General features: G+C 42.0%; 1 protein-coding gene and 1 long non-coding RNA gene across 3 annotated transcripts in view; one reads left to right on the forward strand and one right to left on the reverse strand.

Annotated features, from left to right (window-relative positions):
* LOC145353178 (calcipressin-1-like) overlaps window positions 1-5,928 on the forward strand; it is a 75,679-nt gene extending 69,751 nt beyond the window's left edge. For both annotated transcript variants that reach the window (XM_080203650.1, XM_080203651.1), the window contains exons 2-4: window positions 943-1,116; window positions 2,547-2,718; window positions 4,110-5,928. In XM_080203650.1, coding sequence (XP_080059776.1) covers window positions 943-1,116; window positions 2,547-2,718; window positions 4,110-4,291 — 528 coding nt within the window. In that variant the 3' untranslated portion in view covers window positions 4,292-5,928. The remainder of the gene's footprint in view (window positions 1-942; window positions 1,117-2,546; window positions 2,719-4,109) is intronic.
* Window positions 1-18,755, reverse strand: part of LOC145353179 (uncharacterized) — a 67,528-nt gene extending 48,773 nt beyond the window's left edge. Inside the window, exon 1 of the long non-coding RNA XR_013888655.1 lies at window positions 18,678-18,755. This is a non-coding gene — a long non-coding RNA (uncharacterized LOC145353179). The remainder of the gene's footprint in view (window positions 1-18,677) is intronic.
* Between the last annotated feature and the right edge of the window lie 3,722 nt (window positions 18,756-22,477).

The following is a 22,477-nucleotide window of genomic DNA, read 5'->3' on the forward strand; positions in this document are numbered from 1 at the left end:
ATATCATTGTCTTGTAACTCCTTAATAAAGTGATGCTTTCACTAGACGGTGCCAGTAACTCCCAAGTGCACTTGAGCAATGTCAGTTATTGGCTGTTTAATTGAAAGTTCAGATGTTGAGAATCAAGCTTGCCAGCTTTTTGATTTGCAAGGCGAAGAAAAGCCCAGTGGACTACTACTGGTCATGGGGTGGCTGACAGCCTAATCCAGGAAGTCAAAATACAATAAACGATATTACCACTTGAGAGCCCTCATTTCCCACTCAATTAGTTTTGCATTCCCTGTGCTCCTTGCATTATGGCTAGTGGCAATCCAAAAGCATGTTTATTTCCAATGGAGAACTGTTCAGACTACTATTGCCTGTTTGACATTATTGAACATGGCAGCACAGTGCCACAGTGGTTTGCACTGCTGTCTTGCGGCGCCAGGGACCCAGGTTCAATTCCGGCCTCGGGTGACTTACTTTGTGGAGTTTGCACAATCTCCCCATGTCTGTGTGGATTTTCTCCAGGTGCTTTGATTTCCTCCCTCTCCAAAGATGTGCAGGTTAGATTGATTGGCCATTATAGATTGCCCCTCAGTGTCAGGGTGATTAGCAGGGTAAATACACGGGGTTTCGGGAATAGGGCCTGGGTGAGATTGTCGTTGATGCAGGCTCGATGGGCCAAATAGCCTCCATCTGCACTGTAGGGATTCTGTGAATCTATGATTCATGAGAGTGAGGAGAATATGTTCTTGTCCCTGCTTTGAACTCAGAAAAGCAGTGAAAAAATTCAGAAAATTGAGAGTACTTTGAGCAGAGAACTTTCGTTCTGTACCTCACCTTTGATCCACAGATTTTTGTGGTGAAGAAGTGACAAACGGCTATGATTCAAAGCTAATGTTGAAATGCTATTAAACTTATTCTACTTGAAATGTAATCATTTATTAAATCTCTTGACAGGATGACTTTGAGACGCTTTTCAGGGCCTATGACAAGAATGTGACCTTTCAGTTTTTTAAGAGCTTCAGACGTGTGCGGATCAACTTCAGCAACCCTATTGCAGCAACTGAGGCCAGAATTCAACTTCACGAAACAGAGTTTAACGGGAAGAAAATGAAACTGTACTTCGCACAGGTATTCATTTTTACTTTCGTGATTTTTGAAAGCAAGTTCCTCTTTTGTGAACCTATTTGTATCAAATATATTGAAATGCCTCCAAACTCTTCCTGTACTTTCATTGACTTAAATTAAGTAATGCCGAAAAAGACATTTAAACATTACATTTTAAGTTTTATTGCACAAGGGTGACTGATATGTAAGAATAAAGTCTCTGCTGCCGCATGCAGTGGTATTCTGAGCTTGGATATGTTTAGACTCGGAATAGAGGGAGACCTGGGGAGTCTTAGATGCGAGAAGTTGTTGTTTCCAAATCCAAGCAAGTTCAGTCCAAATTGGCTAAAAAATCAATTCAATAGCAGGGATTCTCTTAATTGCAAGCAATGTTTTGTGGTTGTAATTACTTCACTCAGGCTATTCAGGTTGGCCTATTGGAGTATGAAATCCCTGATTAAGGATCCAATTGATGGGCAATCAGGTAGTTTTTGTCTTGTACTTAACCAGAAATTAGACTGCTAACTCTAACACTCTGTGTACTGCTGCTAGAATGTAAATGAAGGGATTTTGGTGAAGGGACTTCTGCCTTCACAGACTTATTACAGTGGTTAGCTCATTAGTGACATTGTTGATGGCTGTGTGGGCATCTATGGTCTTGTGGAATGAGCCAACTAGAAAATAGGGAATTCAGGAGATGGAAACGCTTCAAGGGAAGAGGCAGCATAAATGGGAAAAAAAAATTAAACATTTGCTCAGGCATCTCAAGAAAAGGTGAAATGAAAGGGAGAAAGAATGGACAGATGAGAGTGAAGTGAAAGGAAAACAAACATGAAAGTATGGCATGGAGCCTACAGACAAGGGACTGAGTAGCTTAACACCCGATCTCTCAAGTCTGCATCACTACCATCTAGAACAGTAGGCAATTGCAGTGATTTTACAGCACTTTCCAAACATGTGACTGCTACCACATAGAGAGATAGGGGCAGCCAATTCATGAGGACACCACCACCTGGAATTCCTTTTCCAAGCCTCATACCATCCTGCCTTGGAACTATATTAGCATTTCTGAGTCAAAATGCTGGAACTCCCTCCCTACCAGCATTGTGGATGTAACCACATCACAAGGACTGCAGCAGTTCAAGAAGGCGGTTCAACATCACCACCTTCTCAAGGGCAGTTAATAATGGAGGATAAATGTTACCCAGCCAGCAATGCCTGCATCCTATGAGATCCAAGTGACTCATTTCACATTTAAGAATATTCACTTTGTGTCTGAAAATTAGAAATATTGCTGATCAAAAAATACACACTTGGGAGTCTGAAATAGAAAAGTGTCCTTCTCTTAAGTACTATTTAACTTTGTGCAGAAGATGAGCAGCAATTTTTAATCAAAATCTAACTTTTTAAATAAAACATGCAGCATTTCTTAAAAATGTATTTTTTTTCCCCAGATCCAGAATAAATCTTTCAGTAAAGGCAGCCCACACCTGGCTCCACCACGTCCAGAAAAGCAGTTCCTGATTTCTCCGCCAGCATCTCCTCCTGTTGGTTGGAAGCAAGCAGAAGATGCCACTCCAGTTATAAACTATGACCTGCTGTATGCGATATCTAAGCTGGGTCCAGGTAATTACAATACATGATTGCTCCTGCTTCAACGGAACTTGATTCTTTCCTTCTCTGTTTCCCCCCCCCCCCCCCCCCCCCCCCCCGCCAACCCCCGTACATTTTTCTTATCATTGAAACATGGACAGATGTCAGGATTTTCTGCAGGTATTTCAGTGATTTTGTAGTAAACTAGTCCACTGTCCCAGTGGGACATTTCTCTGAGTTGGCTTAGATGCCTTGAATTACAATGCTGCTGATGGGGATGCTTAAAGGGCAGGTCAACCGATGCTACTGATTTAAATTTTCAAGTTTATTTATTAGTGTCACAAGTAGGCTTGCATTAACACTGCAATGAAGTCACTGTGAAAATCCCCTAGTTGCCACACTCTGACGCCTGTTTGGATAACACTGAGGGAGAATTTAGCATGGCCAATGCACCTAACCAGCACGTCTGTTGGACTGTGGGAGGAAACCAGAGGAAACCCATGCAGACACGGGGAGAATGCGCAAATTCCACACAGAAAGAGACCCAAACTGGGAATCGAACCTGGGTCCCTGGCCCTATGAGACAGCAGTGCTAACCACCCTGCCACCCCTCTGGGTTGTCCAGAGGCTGCTGGTTTGCATTATCAGGAAGGTTGAGCTGATTTTTAATAAAAAATGTGGAAAGGGAGGAAGGAAAGAGATCTAAGATGGAAGAAATATATTGAAACGGTGTGGTTTGGAAAAAATATTCATTTATACATGTTGACATCACATGGTCTAGCTTTATTGCCCATCCTTAATTGCACTTGAACTGAACAGTTTGTTAGGTGATTTTAGAGGGTATTTAAGAGTTAACCACATTGCTGTGGGCCTGGAGTTACACAAGTCACAGACCAGACCGTGAACCAGGTGAGTTTTTACAAAAATTGACAGTGGTTTCATGGTCATCATAAGACGTTTAATTCCAGATTTTTATTGCATTCAAATTTCACCATCTGCCGTAATGGGATTTGAGCCTGTGTCTGCAGAGCATTACTCGGGGTCTTTGGATTACTAGCCTAGCACTACACCACCACCTCACCCCACGAAGAAGGTGGAGGAAAGGGAGGTTAAACCAAGAGGACAATAATTTTTACGAAGAAGAGACTGAGTACTATAGTGCAGGACTGGATGGAAAGAGATGAGAGGAAAGATGAGTTAAATTAGGAACCAATTATCCTGTATCACAAAACTTGGGATAAACAAACCTGTAGATTGAGGAAAGAAGGCCTAAGGATAACATGTCCTCTAGTTTTTCCTGGAAAGAATAACCTGTTTTACGAGGTGATCCACTGTGACCTGGTAACAATCTATTCTGACTCTTGTATCAAACATAAGGAGATTTTTTGTTTGGTTGTCGCTAAGATCTATTTTTTTCTCGACAGGGGAGAAATACGAATTGCATGCGGGAACTGACACCACTCCCAGCGTTGTTGTTCATGTCTGTGATAGTGACCCAGAGCTGGAGCAGGAGCAAGAGGAGGAGGATGGGAAAAATCGACCTAAACCAAAAATCATCCAAACAAGACGGCCAGACTATACTGCCAGCCATTCTAAGCAAAAGTGAACTTTACCATCTTATTTGGTTTTTTGCATTTGGACTCCTCATGCAGAGAGTGATCACACTACTGAGTTATAAAGGGGATACTGGACAGCAAACAGTGTAACTCGTGCAAGTGATTGAGGTCCCAAGTATATAACTGTATGTGTACTGATAGGCAGAAAGAATGTGGGAAATTTGTACTGTATAAATTCTGTGTTGTTTTCTGCTGCAAACCTGCACATTTAACTTGCAAAGGTATTAATGAGGACAGCCAAATAGGGCAGCAGGATGATAATGGTCCACACGAAAACTCTGTGGTTGGCACTGAACAATTTCTGTTAGTTGTCTGTTCTACCATTTTTGATGTCTTTGAATGTTTGGAATGACTTGTTTCCTCACAGTTTTACTTCATTTGCATATTATTGCAAAATTGCAGTTAATCATGTGGTGTTTAGCGTGACCTGCTCCGATATTTAAGGTTGCCCTTTCCAGCAGAGGCAGCACGTATGGAACTTTTGGCATATTCAAGACTTAGACAGGGAAGTGAACTCAATTGCAAACAGTAGCTCTTGCACGTGTTAATTCAGTCACTTATCAGGAACTGTTCAAGTATCTTTTTACTTTGAAACTTTTATCGGTAAAGTTACATAAAGCGTTATCTTTTATCAAAGTGCATCACAAAGAGAGTGTTGATGACTGACGCACTCTCTTGTGCTTTATCAATCTGCATATCTTCTGCAATATATCTACATGTGCTAAAACTAACCATATATACTAAAGCACAGTTACTGTGTTGAAATCTTCTTTTAAAAATTCATCAACTGGCACAAGTCACTTGAGCTGTGTTACGATGTGCTTCACAATGTATCATGCATGATCAATTCCATTTTAGTTTGTCTTTTAATGTTAGAGTTTGACTTAGATACTTAAGCCCATTGCGTTTTGGTTTCTTCTGATTGGTTTACTTACACAGTGAAGGACTGCAGTGCTGCTGTGTACTATCAGAATGATTTACGTTGCTAATGATTGAATGATTTTTGCACTTCATAATCCAGATTGAGGGCCTGGTCCTGAAGACGGTTATTGTATGGAATGGAATGAAATTCATACCAAAAAAGATCTTTGAATGCGGTCATTTTTCCTTATTTGCTTCCCAAACGAATCCACCTACCAATGTTACTTTTGAACTAGACAGCAGGTTTGGGAATAAAAAAAGGGACTTTGTAACTTGGCTTTATATACAAGATAGAAAAGGTAAACCTGTTCTGCACATGCAGAAGCACAAGACCTGTTAGTTGGGAATAAGACTTATTGATGATGAGTTATTGTAACCACAACCCTAATTCAATTCCATATGTACCACTATACTTTAATATGTTATCCTAGCCTGAAATATTGGTTACTTGAGCTACCCATTGATTACTTGTTAATGTGACTTCCTTGGGTAAAAGTGGAAAGTACAAAATTACTGATTTGTGATGTCTCGTCACAGTATACTCATCTGTGTACAATGTTAGAACCTTTCAAGTCATAAGTCTAGAAGTGTAATATCAGTAAACTATTAAATTATTGAATTGTGCTGTACATATTGTTCATATTTGTACAGATTGGAATAATTGGGCAAATGTGGGATGTTTACAATTAAATACATTTGCTTTAAAGACCTTGTTGGCTTTTCTTTTTCGGATGTTACACTTCCCTCATAACACGAAAATATTGAATCCATTGCCAATCCTTATCAGGATGGTAATTAAGAGAGTGACCTAGTTCTTTAAGCTCCAGCTGCTTGTTAATACCACTGGCAGAACCGCAGTCAGAATTAGTTTTAACAGTAGGTATGCCTGTAAAGGGAATCACGTTTGTTGAACTTTCTTTCACTGTACCGTATCCTTACTCAACTTTGGTACCTGTGTTACGGGGGGGAGAAAAAGGATACTTTTCGCGTCTTACTGGATCTTTGACTATTTTTAACCACAAAGCTCATCAATCTGTAGTTATTTTGAGGAAAGACATCTTAAGGTATTGCGTGTTATTGTGGGTAACAAAACACTCAGTCATGCAACCCATCGTCGTCACCTCAGAATCTGCCACTGGATAAATGACTACTATCCCCTTTCTCTGTTTCCCTCCAGAACATCCATTCACTCTTAAACAAGGATCTTGTTATTCAAAAATTCCTTGTGAATTATTACAATTGACGGAAAATTGTGAATGGGTGAAACCTCATTCCTCACTGAAGCAAATTTTCTGATAGTCTTTACAATCATCCGTCTTGGTGACATTATGGGTTGCCCTAAACATCGAATCACACCTCGAATTCTGCCCTCCCCCCACAACCATTTCTAATACCCTCTGGAGAACATTTTGCTCCCTTCTTTTATTTGCCCCTAAAACCCTGATTGTTTTTTTCAACCAATCAGCCTTCCTATTTGGCCTCTTTGCAGACAGATTCCATGTTCATACTGGTTTGAATCTTTTATATCACCTTGTCCTGTATCCTCTGATTTCAGTCTCCTTTTACTCTCTCAACCCAGCTGCCAGTATGAACTCTCCAGTGACATCCATGGTAATCTATATTAATCTTATCGTCTGAAATTGCCTCTCTGCTGCCATTATCTTGATCACAGATGGGGCCATCTACAATTACTCCTTTGTATCCTGTGCCACTTACTTCCCACTTCCCTCTGCATCTACCTGTGGAATGAAGTCTCCTGAAAGTCACTTACAACAATGTTAGAAGATTACTCTAACCTGTGGTTGATGTTCTTCTTCAGCTTTGACCTTGTTCTGAGTAAAACCATTATTTCTTCACAGATGGTTCTACCTCTCCTAGGATAACACCATTTTCATGCTGTGAAGACACAGGGTTGGGATATTTTGGCCCTTCCTCAACAGGATCTTCCAGTCCTGTGGAAGGCAACCAATGACGAGCTGCCTCCATCCCCAGTAAACACACCACAGAGAGGATGCTGGAAAATTCTGGCCACAATGAGTTAAGCATGCTGGCTTCAAACTGTTCCGTTAGCATCAAACATCTTATCAGGTTAGACCACATTAACCACTAATTGGTTTTGACGGAGCAGCAAGACCTATTACTCTTGCAGGATCATCCTGTAAGGACGGCGTGGTGGCAAGGTGGTTAGCACTGCTGCCTCTAGCGCCAGGCACCCGGCTTCATTTCTGGCCTTGGGTCACTGCCTCTGTGGAGTTTGCATGTTCTCCCACTGTCTGTGTGGGTTTCCTCTGCGTACTCCAGTTTCACAGAAGCACAGAATCTACAGTGTAGAAGGAGGAATTACGGCCCATTGAGCCTGCACCGATAACATTCCTATCCCCATGACCCCTCATGTTTACATTTCTATCCACCCCTGACACTAACAGGCAATTTATCACGGCCAACCAACCTAACACATTTTTGAGTGTGGGAGGAAACCCATGCAGATACTGGGAGGATGTGCAAACTCCACACAAACAGTGACTCAAGGCTGGAATTGAACCTGAATCCCTGCACTGTGAGGCAGCGGTGCTAACCACTGTGCCACAGTTTCCTTTCAGTCCAAAGATGTGTGGGTTAGGTTGATTAGCAATGCTAAACTTGACCCTAGTGTCAGGGAGATTAGCAGGGTAAATATGTGGAGTTACGGGCATAGGGCCTGGGTAGGATTGGTGCAGAATCAATGGGCCGAATGGCAGCCGTCTGCACTGTAAGGATTCTGAAGTTCTGGAAAGCAGAGGTGAATTTTGACTTTTTTTATGCACTACAATTTAATCTCCTTGAAACCCCCACCTCTGCAGTAATCTTGAACAAAGAGTGCGTGGACTTCCTTGTTGCTCAAATTGAAGCCATTCTTTTCAATTTCCTTTCACTTGCTCACCAAGTCACCATCTAAAACTTCCCCCACCCTGGTAATTAACCAACTATCTATATTTTCTCTAGCTACTCTCTGAGCACCCTTGTTCATCTCAAAACTGCCCTTGGCACACATTTCCAATAATCTACTATAATAAGATAAAAGCAGAATACTGTGGATGCTGAGAAGTCTGAAATAAAGGCAGAAAATGCTGCATAATAAACACAATAGGTCTGGCATCATCTCAGACGTTAAAGTGACCCTTCCGCAGAATCTCTGTAATTGTGAGGAGACAAGTGCCTTTTGGCCATACTCAGGATTTGCTTTTATAACCCACCTCACACATACCTGGCCATTGCTATTGTTGCTGCTAATTCCCAAGAAAAATTTGTGGCAGCTTTTGCACAATGACTACAGCTTGATGAGCATAAAATCCTCCTGTAAGGATGTTACTGAAGCCTAATACTTGCAGGCTACTGGGTCTTTCCAAGTCACTTCTGCACGCAGTGTGCACACCGATCAAATGAGTGACAACTATTACTTTTGGAAGAGGAAAACCTGCAGAAAATGGACTCCTGTGTCATTGGAAAATGAGGACATATCCTTATTATAAGTTGTTGCCCACAATAATGACAAGACTAGACAGGTCTATAGCAAAGTCTATAATAAGGTCTATAGAGTGCAAAATGAATTGTTCTAATGGAGGGGTGCCCAATGTGTTTTTCAACAGTTGGGGATATTTTAAACTGCTTTAAAAAAAATGGGAGAATGGTTAATTCTGTTGGAATATGTTTCTAGAGGCGTCACCATATGATGTTCAACTGTTGTGTTCAGTCAGATAGCTTTCCACTATCCCCCACCACACTTCATAGACCACCCCACCCACCCCATCCACCACACCATCCCCAATAATTCTAAAAGCAAATGTGTTTCTCCTGGCAGTCAATATTTAATTTCTGAAGAACTTTATACAATTCTAGAGGGTTACCAACCACACCGTGGATGTTATTCATTCATAGAGAGTTAATACGTGCATCATGTGCTGTTTGCTTTATCGTCAGGCTGCACACACTGTGTAAGGGTACAGGGAAACAAACTGCTTTTGTTCCCCATGTGAAGTTTGGGTTGTGTAGTCAAGTGGCAAGATAAAAGCCACAGAAAGTCAGCAAGGATTGTCTCCAGTTAATGTTTAGTGGAAGTAATTTTGGGAAAATGTGACTAAACTTAGCTCATGTTTATTTGGGAATAGATCTCCTGAATGCAGTTAGAATGAGTTTAAACATTGCAGCAAGGCAAGAATAGCAGAGTAGAATTGAAAACAGACCCAACAGTGCTTGAGTTGCTTCTCTGTTGGAAATGTGGTATGCATCTGCCAATAATTACAGGAGACCTGGGGGCAGGTTGTTATCATTTATTCATGACTCAAGCACAGCGGGTACTACCCCAGAGGAACCTCTGGAGCAGCAGCCTCCTTTGAAACAGCTGACAGCTCCATCAGCTCCAATACATGGCAATCACACAGACAGCTTACTAATACATCTCTGCTTTGAGTCACAGAAACAGACTACTTATTCAATCAGTCAGTACATAGGACATATTTTTAAAATCCCGATTGTGCCTACAGTTTTATTATTAAACCTTCACCCAAGAGCTTGTCTGTAATCTCATAGCCAGAAAACCGGAGAAAAGTAAGCAACCACACTGGCAAGTTCTCTTGATGTTAGGAGCATGAGGTAGAGCATTTGATCAGCACGCGATTTTACTCTAATTCAGGGGTATTAGATCTTTATTCCCCTTTTACCAAATCCATTAATTCACCCTTTAGAATTTTGCAGCTTAGCAAACAATAACTTGCCGGGTATCACTATTGTTTTATAGCACTTGAAGATCCGGAGCACAGAGGTGGTCTTGGAAGAGGGAGACTTTGTAAACACAGAGCCAACTCAAGGAGGCGACGGAGGTGGTTTGCAGATTCCGATGGGACTTTGCTATATTTTTCCACAATTACAGTGTGACCTTTGGAACAATTTCAAAACCCTGCCACGTCACAGTCTAAAATGTCAAGTAGAATCATGTAGAAAGGCACTGGAGGTTCCTGTCTTTATACTCCAGAGAGTGGTGCTGTTCTACTTCCATCTAACAAAACTGAAATTGACCTTTCTGTCTGATGACACTGAATTCAGCCAAAGTTACATTTGAATTGCTCAATTGCCTGCGGAATGTTCTTTGGGTGTCTTTATCTTATCCCTACCCTGAAGGTGTCGGTTTTTTGATATTTCCAGAGCTATTGGCGAGAATCCAGCATCTCACACAAACTGACACTTCCTGCATGCAAGCCTGAATCAAGCTTATCGGCAGGCCAGTTGAGCAGAACTGAGCTGTACTATTCTACCCACTGCCCATTTCTGTCTATTGGCACGGTGGCACAATGGTTAGCCTCACAGCACCAGAGACCTGGTTTCAATTCCGACCTCTGGTGACTGGCATATGCACATTCTCCCCGTGTCTGCATAGGTTTCCTCCAGGTGCTCCAGTTTCCTCGCACAGTCCAAAAATGTACAGGCTAGATGGATTGGCCATGCTAAATTGCCCCTTAGCCCCCCTCCAAAATGTGTAGATTGGGGTATTAGTGAGGTAAATATGTGGGGTTGCAGAGATAGGGCCTAGGTAATATGAAGGGTAAGAGTCAGTATATCTATGAAGCCATGACCTTAGGCAGCTAACCGTAAATTCACTCATGGCCTCCAGGCTGATGGAGGCGGGCTTGATTCAGACTTTTCAGCCGGGGATGGGATCACCATCTCTGTAAAATATCCTGACCAAAATGTTGCATTTTCACTGCATGGTAAGAAAAGTGTGAAGTTATCTAAGTGAAACAGCCACAAGCACCTGCTGCTCACCAGCCTGGGTCTAGCGAGAATATTTTTAATGCTGAAGGTGAAACTTTCATCAGCTTTTATTAACCATTATAAATAATAAAGAAGATCTCAAGTTTTTTTTTAAGCAACTAATCTATCCATTCTGACAGTGGCAGATCTATATTCCAGCTTCTCTATATTCTGATTGATGTGTGATTGAAATACTACTGTGCACGTAGCTCTTTATTCTGCTTTTAGTTTCTGGACTGAAAGGTTGAAAGTTTGTTTTTGCGATGGACCAGATAAAATCCAGGGGCTTTTCCTGTCCTGTACTTGCCTGTAACCCTGTCCTGTCAATTGTAATTTAAGGAAGTGTCTACTGACCAAAAAGATCAACTATTTGAGCCATCCTGTCAATTTCTACCATCCTATCTCCATTGCCTAACAGTTTTGTGACACTTCTCCAGAGACTATGACAGAGACAAGTAACAAGTTCCCTCCACATTATGTTACAAATCAATCAATAGGGAATTCAGGAGAAGCTTATTTACCTACAGAGATAATGTGGAGTTTGCTGCTAGAAGTAGCAATTAGATAAATGTATCTAAATGGAGTAGATACATTTCAGAGTAAATTCTGTACCATTAGGGACTTTACATCCCTGCTGGTGTGGGAGTAAAATGGGGAAGGTGGCTCATGCATGGCTAACAAGAGAAATCAGGGATAGTGTTAAAGCCAAGGAGGAGGCATATAAATTGGCCCAAAAAAGCAGCAAACCTGAGGACTAAGAGAAATTTAGAATCCAGCAGAGGAGGACAAAGGATTTAATTTGGAGGAGGAAAATAGAATACAGGAATAGGCTTGCAGAAAACATAAAAATTGACTGCAAAAGCTTCTATGGATGTGTTAACCTTTCACCATAATAATGATGTGGAGGAGGATTTCTTGGAATGTATAAGGGATGGTTTTCTTAATCAATATGTCGAGGAACCAACTAGAGAGCAGGCCATCCTTAACTGGTATTGTGTAATAAGGAAGGATTAATTCATAATCTTGTGGTGCGAGATCCTTTGGGGAAGAATGATCATAATACAGTAGAATCCTTCATTAAGATGGAGAGTGACAGAGTTAAGTCTGAGACTGGGGTCCTGAACATGAGGAAAGCTAACTTTGATGGTATGAGATATACATTGGCTAAGATCAGCTGGTAAAGGATACTTAAGAGGTTGATAGTGGATAGGCAATGGCAGACATTTAAAGAGCACTTGATGAACTTCAGCAACTGTGCATCCCTATTTGGCGTATGAGTAAAACAGGGAAGGTGGCTTATCCGTGGCTAACAAGGGAAATCAAGGATAGTGTTAAAGCCAAAGAGGAGGCATGTAATTTTGCCCATAAAAGCAGCAAACCTGAGGACTGGGAGGAGGACAAAAGGTTTAATTTGGAGGGGAAAAATAGAATACGAGAATAGGCTTGCAGAAAACATTAAAATTGACTGCAAAATCTTCTGTAGAGATGTGAAGAGAAAAAGACTGGTGAAGACAAATGTAGGTTCATCACAGTTAGAATCAGGTGAATTCATAATGGGCAACAAAGAGATGGCAGACCACCTGAACAAATACTTTGGATCTGTCTTCACTAAGGAGGACACAATAATCTTCCATAATTTCTAGGGAACAGAGGGTCTGGAATGAAGGAGCAACTGAAGGAAATACTCATTAGTTAGGAAATTGTATTGGAGAAATTGCTGGGATTAAACCTGATAAATCCCCAGGGCCTGATGCTCTGCATCCCAAAGTACTTAAGGAATTGGTCCTAGATGTAGTGGATGGATTGGTGATCATTTTCCAGCATTCTATAGACTGTGGCAGAGTTCCAGTACATTGGAGAGTTGCTAATGTGACCCCACTTTTTAAAAAAGAAGGGAGAGAGAAAATGGGGAATTATAGACTGGTTAGCCTGACATCGGTGGTGGGGAAAATGCTGGAGTCAATTCAAATGATGCAATAACTGAGCATTTGGAAAGCAGTGATAGGATCGGTCCAAGTCTGCATGAATTCACTAAAAGGAAATGATAAATCTTCTGGAATTTTTTGAGGATGTGACCAGTAGAATGTACAAAGGTGAACCAATGGATATTGTTGTATCTGGACTTTCAAAAGGTTTTTGACAAAGTTCCACACAAGAGATTACTAAACAAAATTAAAGCTTGTGGTTTTGAGAGTAATGTATTGATGTGGATAGGGAACTAGTTGGCAGACAAGAAGCAGAGAGTGGGATTAAACAGGTCCTTTTCAGAGTGGCAGTCGATGATTAGTAGGATACTATAGCGTTCAGTGCTGGGACCCCAGCTATTCACAATATACATTAATGATTTGGATGAAGGAATTGAATGTAATATCTCCAAATTTGCAGATTGCACTAAGCTGGGTGGCAGTGTTTGCTGTGAGGAGAATGCCAAGAGGCTGCAGGGTGACTTGGATAGGCTGGCTGAGTGGAATATATGCAATATTTCAAAATGCAATATAATGCAGATAAATGTGAGGTTATCCACTTTGGTGACAAAAACAGGAAGGAGGATTATTACCTGAAAGATGGCAATTTAGGAAAAGGGAAAGTACAAAGTGACCTGGTGTCATGGTTAAATAGCCGCTAATGGTTAGCGGTGAGGAAAGCTAATGGCATGCTGGCTTTCATAGCAAGAAGATTTGAGTATAGGAGTAGGGATGCCTTGCTGCAGTTATACAGGGCCTTGGTGAGGCCACTTTGAGTATTGTGTTCAGTCTTGGTCCCCTACTCTGAGGAAGAACATTCTTGCTATTGAGGGAATCCAGCAAAGATTCACCAAACTGATTTCTGGAATGGCAGGACTGACAGATGAAGAGTGACTGGATCGACTGGGCTTGTACTCATTGGAATTTAGAAAATTTAGAAGAATGAGCGGCGATCTCATAGAAACACAAAAAGTCCTGATGGGACTGGACAGGCTAGATGTGGGAAGAATGTTCCTGATGTTGGGGAAGTCCAGAACTAGGGGTCATAGTCTGAGAATAAGGGGTAAGCCATTCAGGACGGAGATGAGGAAGAGCTTCAGAGAGTTATGAACCTGTGGAATTGTCTACCACAGAAAGCAGTTGAGGCCAGTTCATTAGATATGTTCAAGAGGGAGCTGGACGTGGCCCTTGTGGCTAAAAGGATCAAGGGGTATGAAGAGAACGCAGGAGTTGGATATTGAAAGTGCATGATCAACCATGATTATATTGAATAGTGTTGCAGGCTCTAATGGCCGAATAATCTGCTCCTGCATCTATTTTCTACATTTTATTGTTACAGCTCATTGCTTTTTCCAAGCGATTATTTTGATTCCAATCCCTCGTCCCTTATTTCCAGTCTCGAATCACCAGCCTCCAAATTACATTCTGGCTCTGACCATTTTAGGTTAAAAATTTCCCTCTGAATCCGATCCGAGGGTCCCCATCGCCCCTTTAACTTATTCCCTTTCAGTTGCTGGCTAGCCTCCAGCTCTTTATCAATACTTATTCCAGCATCAAAACATTTTCTTTCTCTCTCTTCTAATGATTGTACAGTGGTACACAGGATATTGCTTATAAATTTAACTTTGCACACGAGAGACAGTATAATGTCCCTGCAAGTGGTGAATAAAATAAAAAGTATTGCTTGGATAAGGGATGTACAGCCAGGAATACAGGAGACAGTGAGCTGAGGTATACTTTTATGTGACTAACAAATTAAACCCATAAAAGGCTAGATTTTGGTAAGTAGGCTGTTGTAAAATCATGATAGTCATTAGATTTTCCAAAGGCTTTCATTTAAAGTACAGGGGATAAAGTTTTACCACAGAGCACTCAGAATATTTTTGGTGGAAATGTAACTCTCCTAACTGTAGATGAATGGAAATGTCATGCCATTACAGTCAGTTTTTTTCCCAAGGCTTAACAGCAAGACTTCACTGGCTTTTATAACAATAGGGGGAGTCCATTCGCACACAGTCCTTTTTCTGGGGGTCCACCATTCACTTACTAGTACACAAACGAAACAAGATAATGGTCAAAATTAGATTTGTATAACAAAACATTATTTTAAGATATGGAACATGTTTGTCTGAATATTTAAAATGATGTTGTATTTGAATTAATGCAGGCTTCCTGTTGCTTATTTTGGTTTGCATGACACACACATTCCTACAATGTGCTAAACCCATTGAAATGTCTCCACAGAAATACACACATCTCACAGTTCACATGGAATTAGATAGTGATCAAAGAACCAGCAGAGTGACATAAGATAATATAGAAGTTGTTGAAAGCAGTGCCCTGATCTATTTAGGTTGCTTTGATTTCTAGTCATTCGTTCAAAGGTGCCAAATTTTGCGATTAGCGTCCTTATAATGGCTTTTGTTCATAATCTAATTGCACATATAGAGGTTCTGAATATTTCCCTTTGTATCTGAGAATAATGAACAAATTTCCATGGTTGGATCCTGAACTGATTTTCTGTCAGATTTTATGGCAAATGGCCCAGCAAAACAAGTCATAGACCAATGTCGATAAAGATCAGCAAAAAAAAAAGCAAGAAAATATTGGAGCTGTGTAAGAAAAGATGCCTGTTGGTGTGTTGTATTATAGCGTTGATGCAGGGTCATTTGTGCATGGTGACTTGCATTCGATTCTAATCCCCAGTCACCGCCAGCTCATCATTTCCATTCTCTTGTTTAAATCCATACTTAGTCTGAGACTAACTTCCTCCAGCGTTACAAGCGTACACCTTTTCCAAACACATCCACCCTAAGGCTGGAAAATCCTGCCTGAAGTCAATGGACCTCCACATGGCCCGTGTCCCGCCTGCTGTGATTCCCATGGTGGCCAGGACGGAAAATGTCCACCCATTGCTGTTTTAGCCTTGAGATCACTTGCCATCTTTTTGATTTGATTTGATTTATTGTCAAATGTTTGCACTGAAAAGTATTGTTTGTTGGGTAATACAGACAAAGCATAGAGTGAATGTTGCCTCACCTTTGACAGCTATGCCTATACACTGCCATCTTACTTGCTGCTGATGAGGCTTCTGGGCATTAAAGCTGTGGCCAAAGGATTGAAAAGCTGGACAGAGGACAAAGGAGGGACTCTATTCTGGAATGTACACACCAAAGAAACCTCAGCAACCAACAAAAAACTAGACTGGGATGGTTTAAATAGGGAGAGTCTCAGTATTCGGATGGATTCATTAAAGAACTCTCTGGGGTAAATAAATCAGGAAGATTCTGTAGACAAGGACGTGTTCACCAGAGGGTTCTGTGTACCAGGATGTATTCACCAGAGGGAGTCTGTGTACCAGGATGTATTCACCAGAGGGTTCTGTGTACCAGGTTGTATTCACCAGAGGGTCCAGTGTACAAGGATGTATTCACCAGCGGGAGTCTGTGTACCAGGATGTATTCACCAGAGGGAGTCTGTGTACCAGGATGTATTCACTAGAGGGAGTCTGTGTACCAGGATGTATTCACCAGAGGGTTTTGTGTACCTGGATTATTCACCAGGCGGAGTCTGTGTACCAGGATGTATTCACCAGAAGGTGTCTGCGTACCAGGACATATTCACTAGGGAGTTCTGTGTACCAGGATGTATTCACCAGAGGGAGTCTGTGTACCAGGATGTATTCACCAGAGGGAGTCTGTGTACCAGAATGTATTCATCAGCAGGTTATGTGTGCAACGATGTATTCACCAGGGGGAGTGTGTGTATAAGGATGTACTCACAGGGGGAGTGTGCATACCAGGATGTACTCACTAAGGAGTGTGTACCAGTATGCACTCAACAGGGAGAGCGCATGTACTAGGATGTATTCACCAGGGAGAGTGTGTATAGCAGGATGTATTCACCAGGGAGAGTGTGTGCACCAGACTATATTCACCAGAGGGAGTGTGTGTATCAGGATGTACACACCAGGGAAATTGTGTGTTCCAGGATGTACTTACCAGGAAGAGTCTGTGTACCAGGATATACTCACCAGAGGGAGTGTATGTACCAGGATGTATTCGCCAGGGGGAGTGTGTATGCCAGGATGTATTCAACATGATGAGTTTGTGCACCAGGCTGTACTCACCAGGGGAGTTTGTGTAGCAGGGTGGACATTTCAGAGAGAATGTGAATGCAGCAATACATTCATCGAGGGGTCTGTATATCAGGATGGTACTTTTTTGGGAGGCTGTACCAGAATTGATTCACTAGATCAGAGGTGTTCAGCACTTTTTCCCTCTGAAACTCTTATCCTATATAATAAAAGAACCACAAAATGTAACACAAGTCTTTGTTCCTGCATTGTCAGGGACAAAATTTATGTTGTTTTTCTTGCTGTTCAAGATCAGTGTGTTTTTATATGAGGTGTTTGTGTTTCAATGAATCATAGAATCCCTACAGTGCAGAAGGAGACTATTTGGCCTGTCGAACCTGCACCAACAACAATCTCACACAGGCCCTAATCCATTATCCCAAGTATTTACCCTGCTAATTCCCCCAAGCTAAGAGTCAATTTATCATGGCCAATCCACCTTAACCCATACACCTTTGGAGTGTAGGAGGGAACCAGAGCACCTGGAGAAAATCCATGCAGACACTAGAGGAATGTGCAAGCTCCATACAGACAGTGACAGAATTGAACCCAGCTTCCTGGTGCTGTGAGGCAGCAGTGCCAACCATTGCATCACCATGTCACACTTCCTTACCCTCAAAGTGATTGTAAAAATTGCAGTAATTCCTACAGAAAGCTTTAGTGAATTTTGAAATAAAAATGTCACTTCTTATCCTACATTTGCCCAAGAGTTTTAAAACCCACTGGATGGGAATTTATGGCCTCGCATGGGTGAGACCAGGAATTCCCATTGAGATCAATGGAGATTTCTGTTGTCGAACCGTTGCCCATGCCAATTCCATGGCGGGTAAGGTAGTAGCGTTCCAGCCAACATCCCTCTCATTTGACTCACCACACTGTTGCTCCATTTTTATTGGATACGGATGAGGAAAAAAACAAGATAATGACAATTCATGATTTTCTCAATCTATCTTTTGTAGCAGGCCCGTAGCACCTTAGATGAGTTAATGCTTCAGTTGAAGTGAAGGTCTTGTGAAGCAGAAGATTTTCTGTAAGCTGTGAATCTTCATGTAGTCAGATTTTCAGGACTCACCTGATGAAGGACCAGCGCTCCAAAAGCTCATGCTACCAAATAAACCTGTTGGACTTCAACCTGATGTTGTGAGACTTCTTACTGTGCCTACCCCAGTCCAACACCGGCATCTCCACATCATGGCTACGACCAAATGGCCGCAGAATGCCGGCTCAAAGTGGAGAGGACTTCCAAGAAGATCGTGTATATCAACACAGATTCACCTGATGAATGGGCAGTGCTCCAAAAGCTCATGCTACCAAATAAACCTGTTGGACTTTAACCTGGTATTGTGAGACTTCTAACAAATTTTCAGAAGTCTGCTTCTCAGGTCAGCTTGCAACTGTAACAGGTTAGGAAGAACCCTTCTCCCTCCTTCAAGGTACTGTTATTACCTTAATATAAAAGCAAAATACTGCGGATGCTGGCATCTGAAACAAAACAGAAAATGCTGGAAAATGTCAGCAGGTCTGACAGCATCTGTGGAGAGAGAATAGAGCCAACATTTTGAGGGTTATTACCTTGGTGTTAGCTGATGTGCAGCTGTTTCAATGGCTAGCTAATGGATTTCTCTGCGTAGAACAACTTCTTGCTGTTATAAGTGCAGGCAGCAAACATGGTTGTCTTAGCATGTGACCTCTTAAAAGTCTAAAGTTCTTTTCCAAATAAGGTGGGCAGCTGGATTAGTTATAAATCCGGTGAGAACGCACTTTGCCTCCTACTTTGCATGTTATAAAACCTTCAGGGTTTGAGACGGCTAGTGTTTGTATATCTGAGTGATCCATTCAATTTGAAATACACTTTTGATTTATTCCCAGGCACTGAGTCAACATCAGTCTGGAAAGTTGCTTTTGTTCCCTCTTGAGACAGGGGAGTGTTTCAACACACAAGGTAAACCAGGTAATCCTTATGCAGCCAACATTTTTGTGGTTTTTAAAAATATAAAGTATTGACTGAAAGTCCATTATATCCTGGAAAGTAACAATACGTAAGTAAAAATACACAATTAAACACATGTTCATTAATATTTTAATATTTAACATAAAAATTATTGATGGTTCTACGTTAAGCAACAGTTCTGCCAAGACATGGAGGTCTCATCAGCAAGGAAACATCAAGGTTTATCCTGGTCCAATATTTTTCTTCACATTGATGCTATCATCAAGATTCCTGTAAGTGGAATCATAGATTCATAAAGTAATACAGCACAGAAACAGGGCCCTCGGCCCACCATGCCAACCATGGTGCCATCCCAGCTAGCCCCAATTGCCCACATTTGGCCTATACCCCTCTAATCCTTTCCCATCATGTGCTTATCCAAATGCTTTTTAATTGTTGCTATTGTACCTGCCCCAACCACTTTCTCTGGCAGCTCATTCCATATATGTACTACCCACTGCGTGAAGATGGTGTTAGTCGGGTCTCTTTTACATCTTTTCCCTCACACCTTAAACCTCTAGTTTTCAATTCCCCTAGCCTGGGAAAAAGGTTATGTACGTTCAACCTATCTATGCCCCTCATGATTTTATGCATCCTTAATAAGGTCACTCCTCATTCTCCTATATTCCAAGGGATAAAGTCCTAACTTGGCCAATCTTTCCCTATAACTCAGGCCCACTAGTCCTGGAAAAATCCTCATAAATCTTCTTTGCACTCTTTCTCATTTACCAATGTCTTCCTTGTAACAGGGTGACCAAAACTGTACACAATACTCCAAGTGCAAGTAGGTTGAACTAAATGGGACAATACTTTTGGTGTTTTGAAGGCAATGCTGCATTCCTTTGCATCACAGCCAACATGATCCTGCTTCATGAGATATCCACACACGTGGGCTGGAATTTTACCAAGCCTTTAGGAATGGGCTGGGAGGCTGAAGGCTGGCAATATGGTACAGGATGGCATCTTCCTCCTACCTTTCTGCCTTCATGCAATTGTGCCAGTGGAGGGCAAGGTGGCAGGCAAATTGCATTCCTAAGTGACGAATTAAGATTCACTTCCCACCTCCACAGATATTTTACCCATTTTCCTAAGGGTTCACTACCACTTGAGGGAATTGAAACCCAGCAGCCTCCTGGTGTGCTCTGGGTGAAAGGAAAGGGGGTCTCTCTTTTTAGTGTCGTCAATTATCCATAGAGGTGGGGGGCGGGTGGGGGGGGGTTCCTGGCAGCAAGATCCAATCTGTAGCAGGAAAGTCACCTGTCCACGAGGACCGCCCCATACACTGGGATCTTTTACCCTCATTTACCCCTTTTCAAGGGTGCCCAGCTTTTTCGTCACCCTCTTCCTGCAGCCACAGCCACAGTTCCAGCAATGGCCACGGTTAGGGCTGGTGCTGCGAATTAGGCCAGGGTCTCTTTGTTGCAGGGGATGGAATGGGGCAGTGGGCAGTGAGCAGCACCTTTATATTGCTCACCATTGGGAATGTGCCTCTTTGGAACACAGCCAAGCCAGGTCATCTCCAGCTTTCAGTCTCTACAGCAGAGCTCAGCCATCCTGGTAAAATTCAGCCCATGTTCTTTCCTGGCAGTCCCACTGGATGGAAATCAGGAATGAGAATCCTGTTGACTTTATTTTGATCTTCCAACAGATGCTGGAGCTTTTACATGTATTCAACCCGATCTGTCTAGATAAACCCAGGCCTCAGATCTAAGTGGGACATTCCTATTCTAGTATAAGCCTGAGTTAGCGTATTTACTCAATAAGTCATACGGACTGTAATAACTCAGGAAGCTCAACTTGAATGGAACAGTGTTTATTATAAAACATAAAGTGAAGCCTCCACTCCATAGGTACATACATAAGTTCCAACCAGAAGAAAAGTTTGACACAAATCGCAACCAGGACAAGAGTTCTCACACCCCTCCCGGTGCTTTATAAAGGATTTGATTTGATTTGATTTATTATTGTCACATGTATTAACATACAGTGAAAAGTATTGTTTCTTGGATGCTCTACAGACAAAGCATACTGTTCATAGAGAAGGAAGCAAGAGAGTGCAGAATGTAGTGTTACAGTTATAGCTAGGGTGCAGAGAAAGATCAACTTACTGCAAGGTAAGTCCATTCAAAAGTCTGATGGCAGCAGGGAAGAAGCTGTTCTTGAGTCAGTTGGTACGTGACCTCAGACTTTTGTATCTTTATCCTGAAGAAAGAAGGTGGAAGAGAGAATGTCCAGAGTGCGTGGGTCCTTAATTATGCTGGCTGCTTTGCCGAGGCAGCGGGAAGTGTAGACAGAGTCAATGGATGGGAGGCTGGTTTGCACGATGGATTGGGCTATGCTCATGATGTTTTGTAGTTTCTTGCAATCTTGGGCAGAGAAGGGGCCATACCCAGTTGTGATACAACCAGAAAGAATGCTTTCTATGGCACATCTGTAAAAGTTGATGAGAAGGTTTAGGTGATGAGTTCCACTTGGACAGGCTATTGCCAGTTATCAAGAGAACCCTTATTCAACGAGCCCCACAGGGAGATTAATTACAGATTCCTCCTGGAATTCATGGGAGTTATCATATGAACATACAAACACAAAAAATAGAAGCAAAATTTGGCCATTCAGCTGCTCAAGCCTGCTGTGCCATTTTTTAAGACCACAGCTGATCTCTTTTGTGTTTCAAGTTCTATATTCTCATCTATCCCTGATAATCTATGATTCCCTTGCCCAATCGGAATCTATCCATCTCCATCTTAAAAATATTCAGGGACCCTGCTTCCATTGCCTTCTGATGCAAAGAGTTACAGAGTCGTACAACGCTCTGAGAGAAAAAAATTCTCCTTATCTCCACTAAAAGACTGACTTCTAATTTTAAAAAAGTGTCTACTAGCTCTGAACTCATGTCAACCTACAACTCCTTCCAAATGGCTCTTGGTAAGAGCAGGAATGACTCCTGGTCAGCATGCTTGATGTGGAGTGGCGCTCCTCAAGCTATAAGCCCCTGGTGATGGACTAGTGACCTCTGCTGAGAGTTACCAGCTGTGGACACAGACATAAATCTGCCTCAGTGCATCACAAGGTGTGGGAAGAGAATTGGATCATACTTTGGGTAAATTTTCCCATTCCGCTCATCACGGGACAATGGAAAGGTCCATTCACCTCAGGCAGGATTTTCCGGTTTCAGGGCCAGCGGGGCTGGAAGATTCCACTCCATATCTTTATGCCCCTGCATACATTTTACATATAGTTGACTGTGTTATACGGACATGCCTCAATGCAAATACAAACTGACTGACAATTTGATCTAGTTGCTCAGGTCACAGCAAAAGGGAAAACCCAAGAAGGGAAGGGGGATTGGTTCAGAGGAGGAATTGTTTCACTGGGGAAAAGA

The sequence above is a fragment of the Carcharhinus amblyrhynchos genome, chromosome 15 (assembly GCF_965287045.1).
Source record: "Carcharhinus amblyrhynchos chromosome 15, sCarAmb.v2.hapA, whole genome shotgun sequence".
In the NCBI taxonomy this organism is placed as follows: domain Eukaryota; kingdom Metazoa; phylum Chordata; class Chondrichthyes; order Carcharhiniformes; family Carcharhinidae; genus Carcharhinus; species Carcharhinus amblyrhynchos.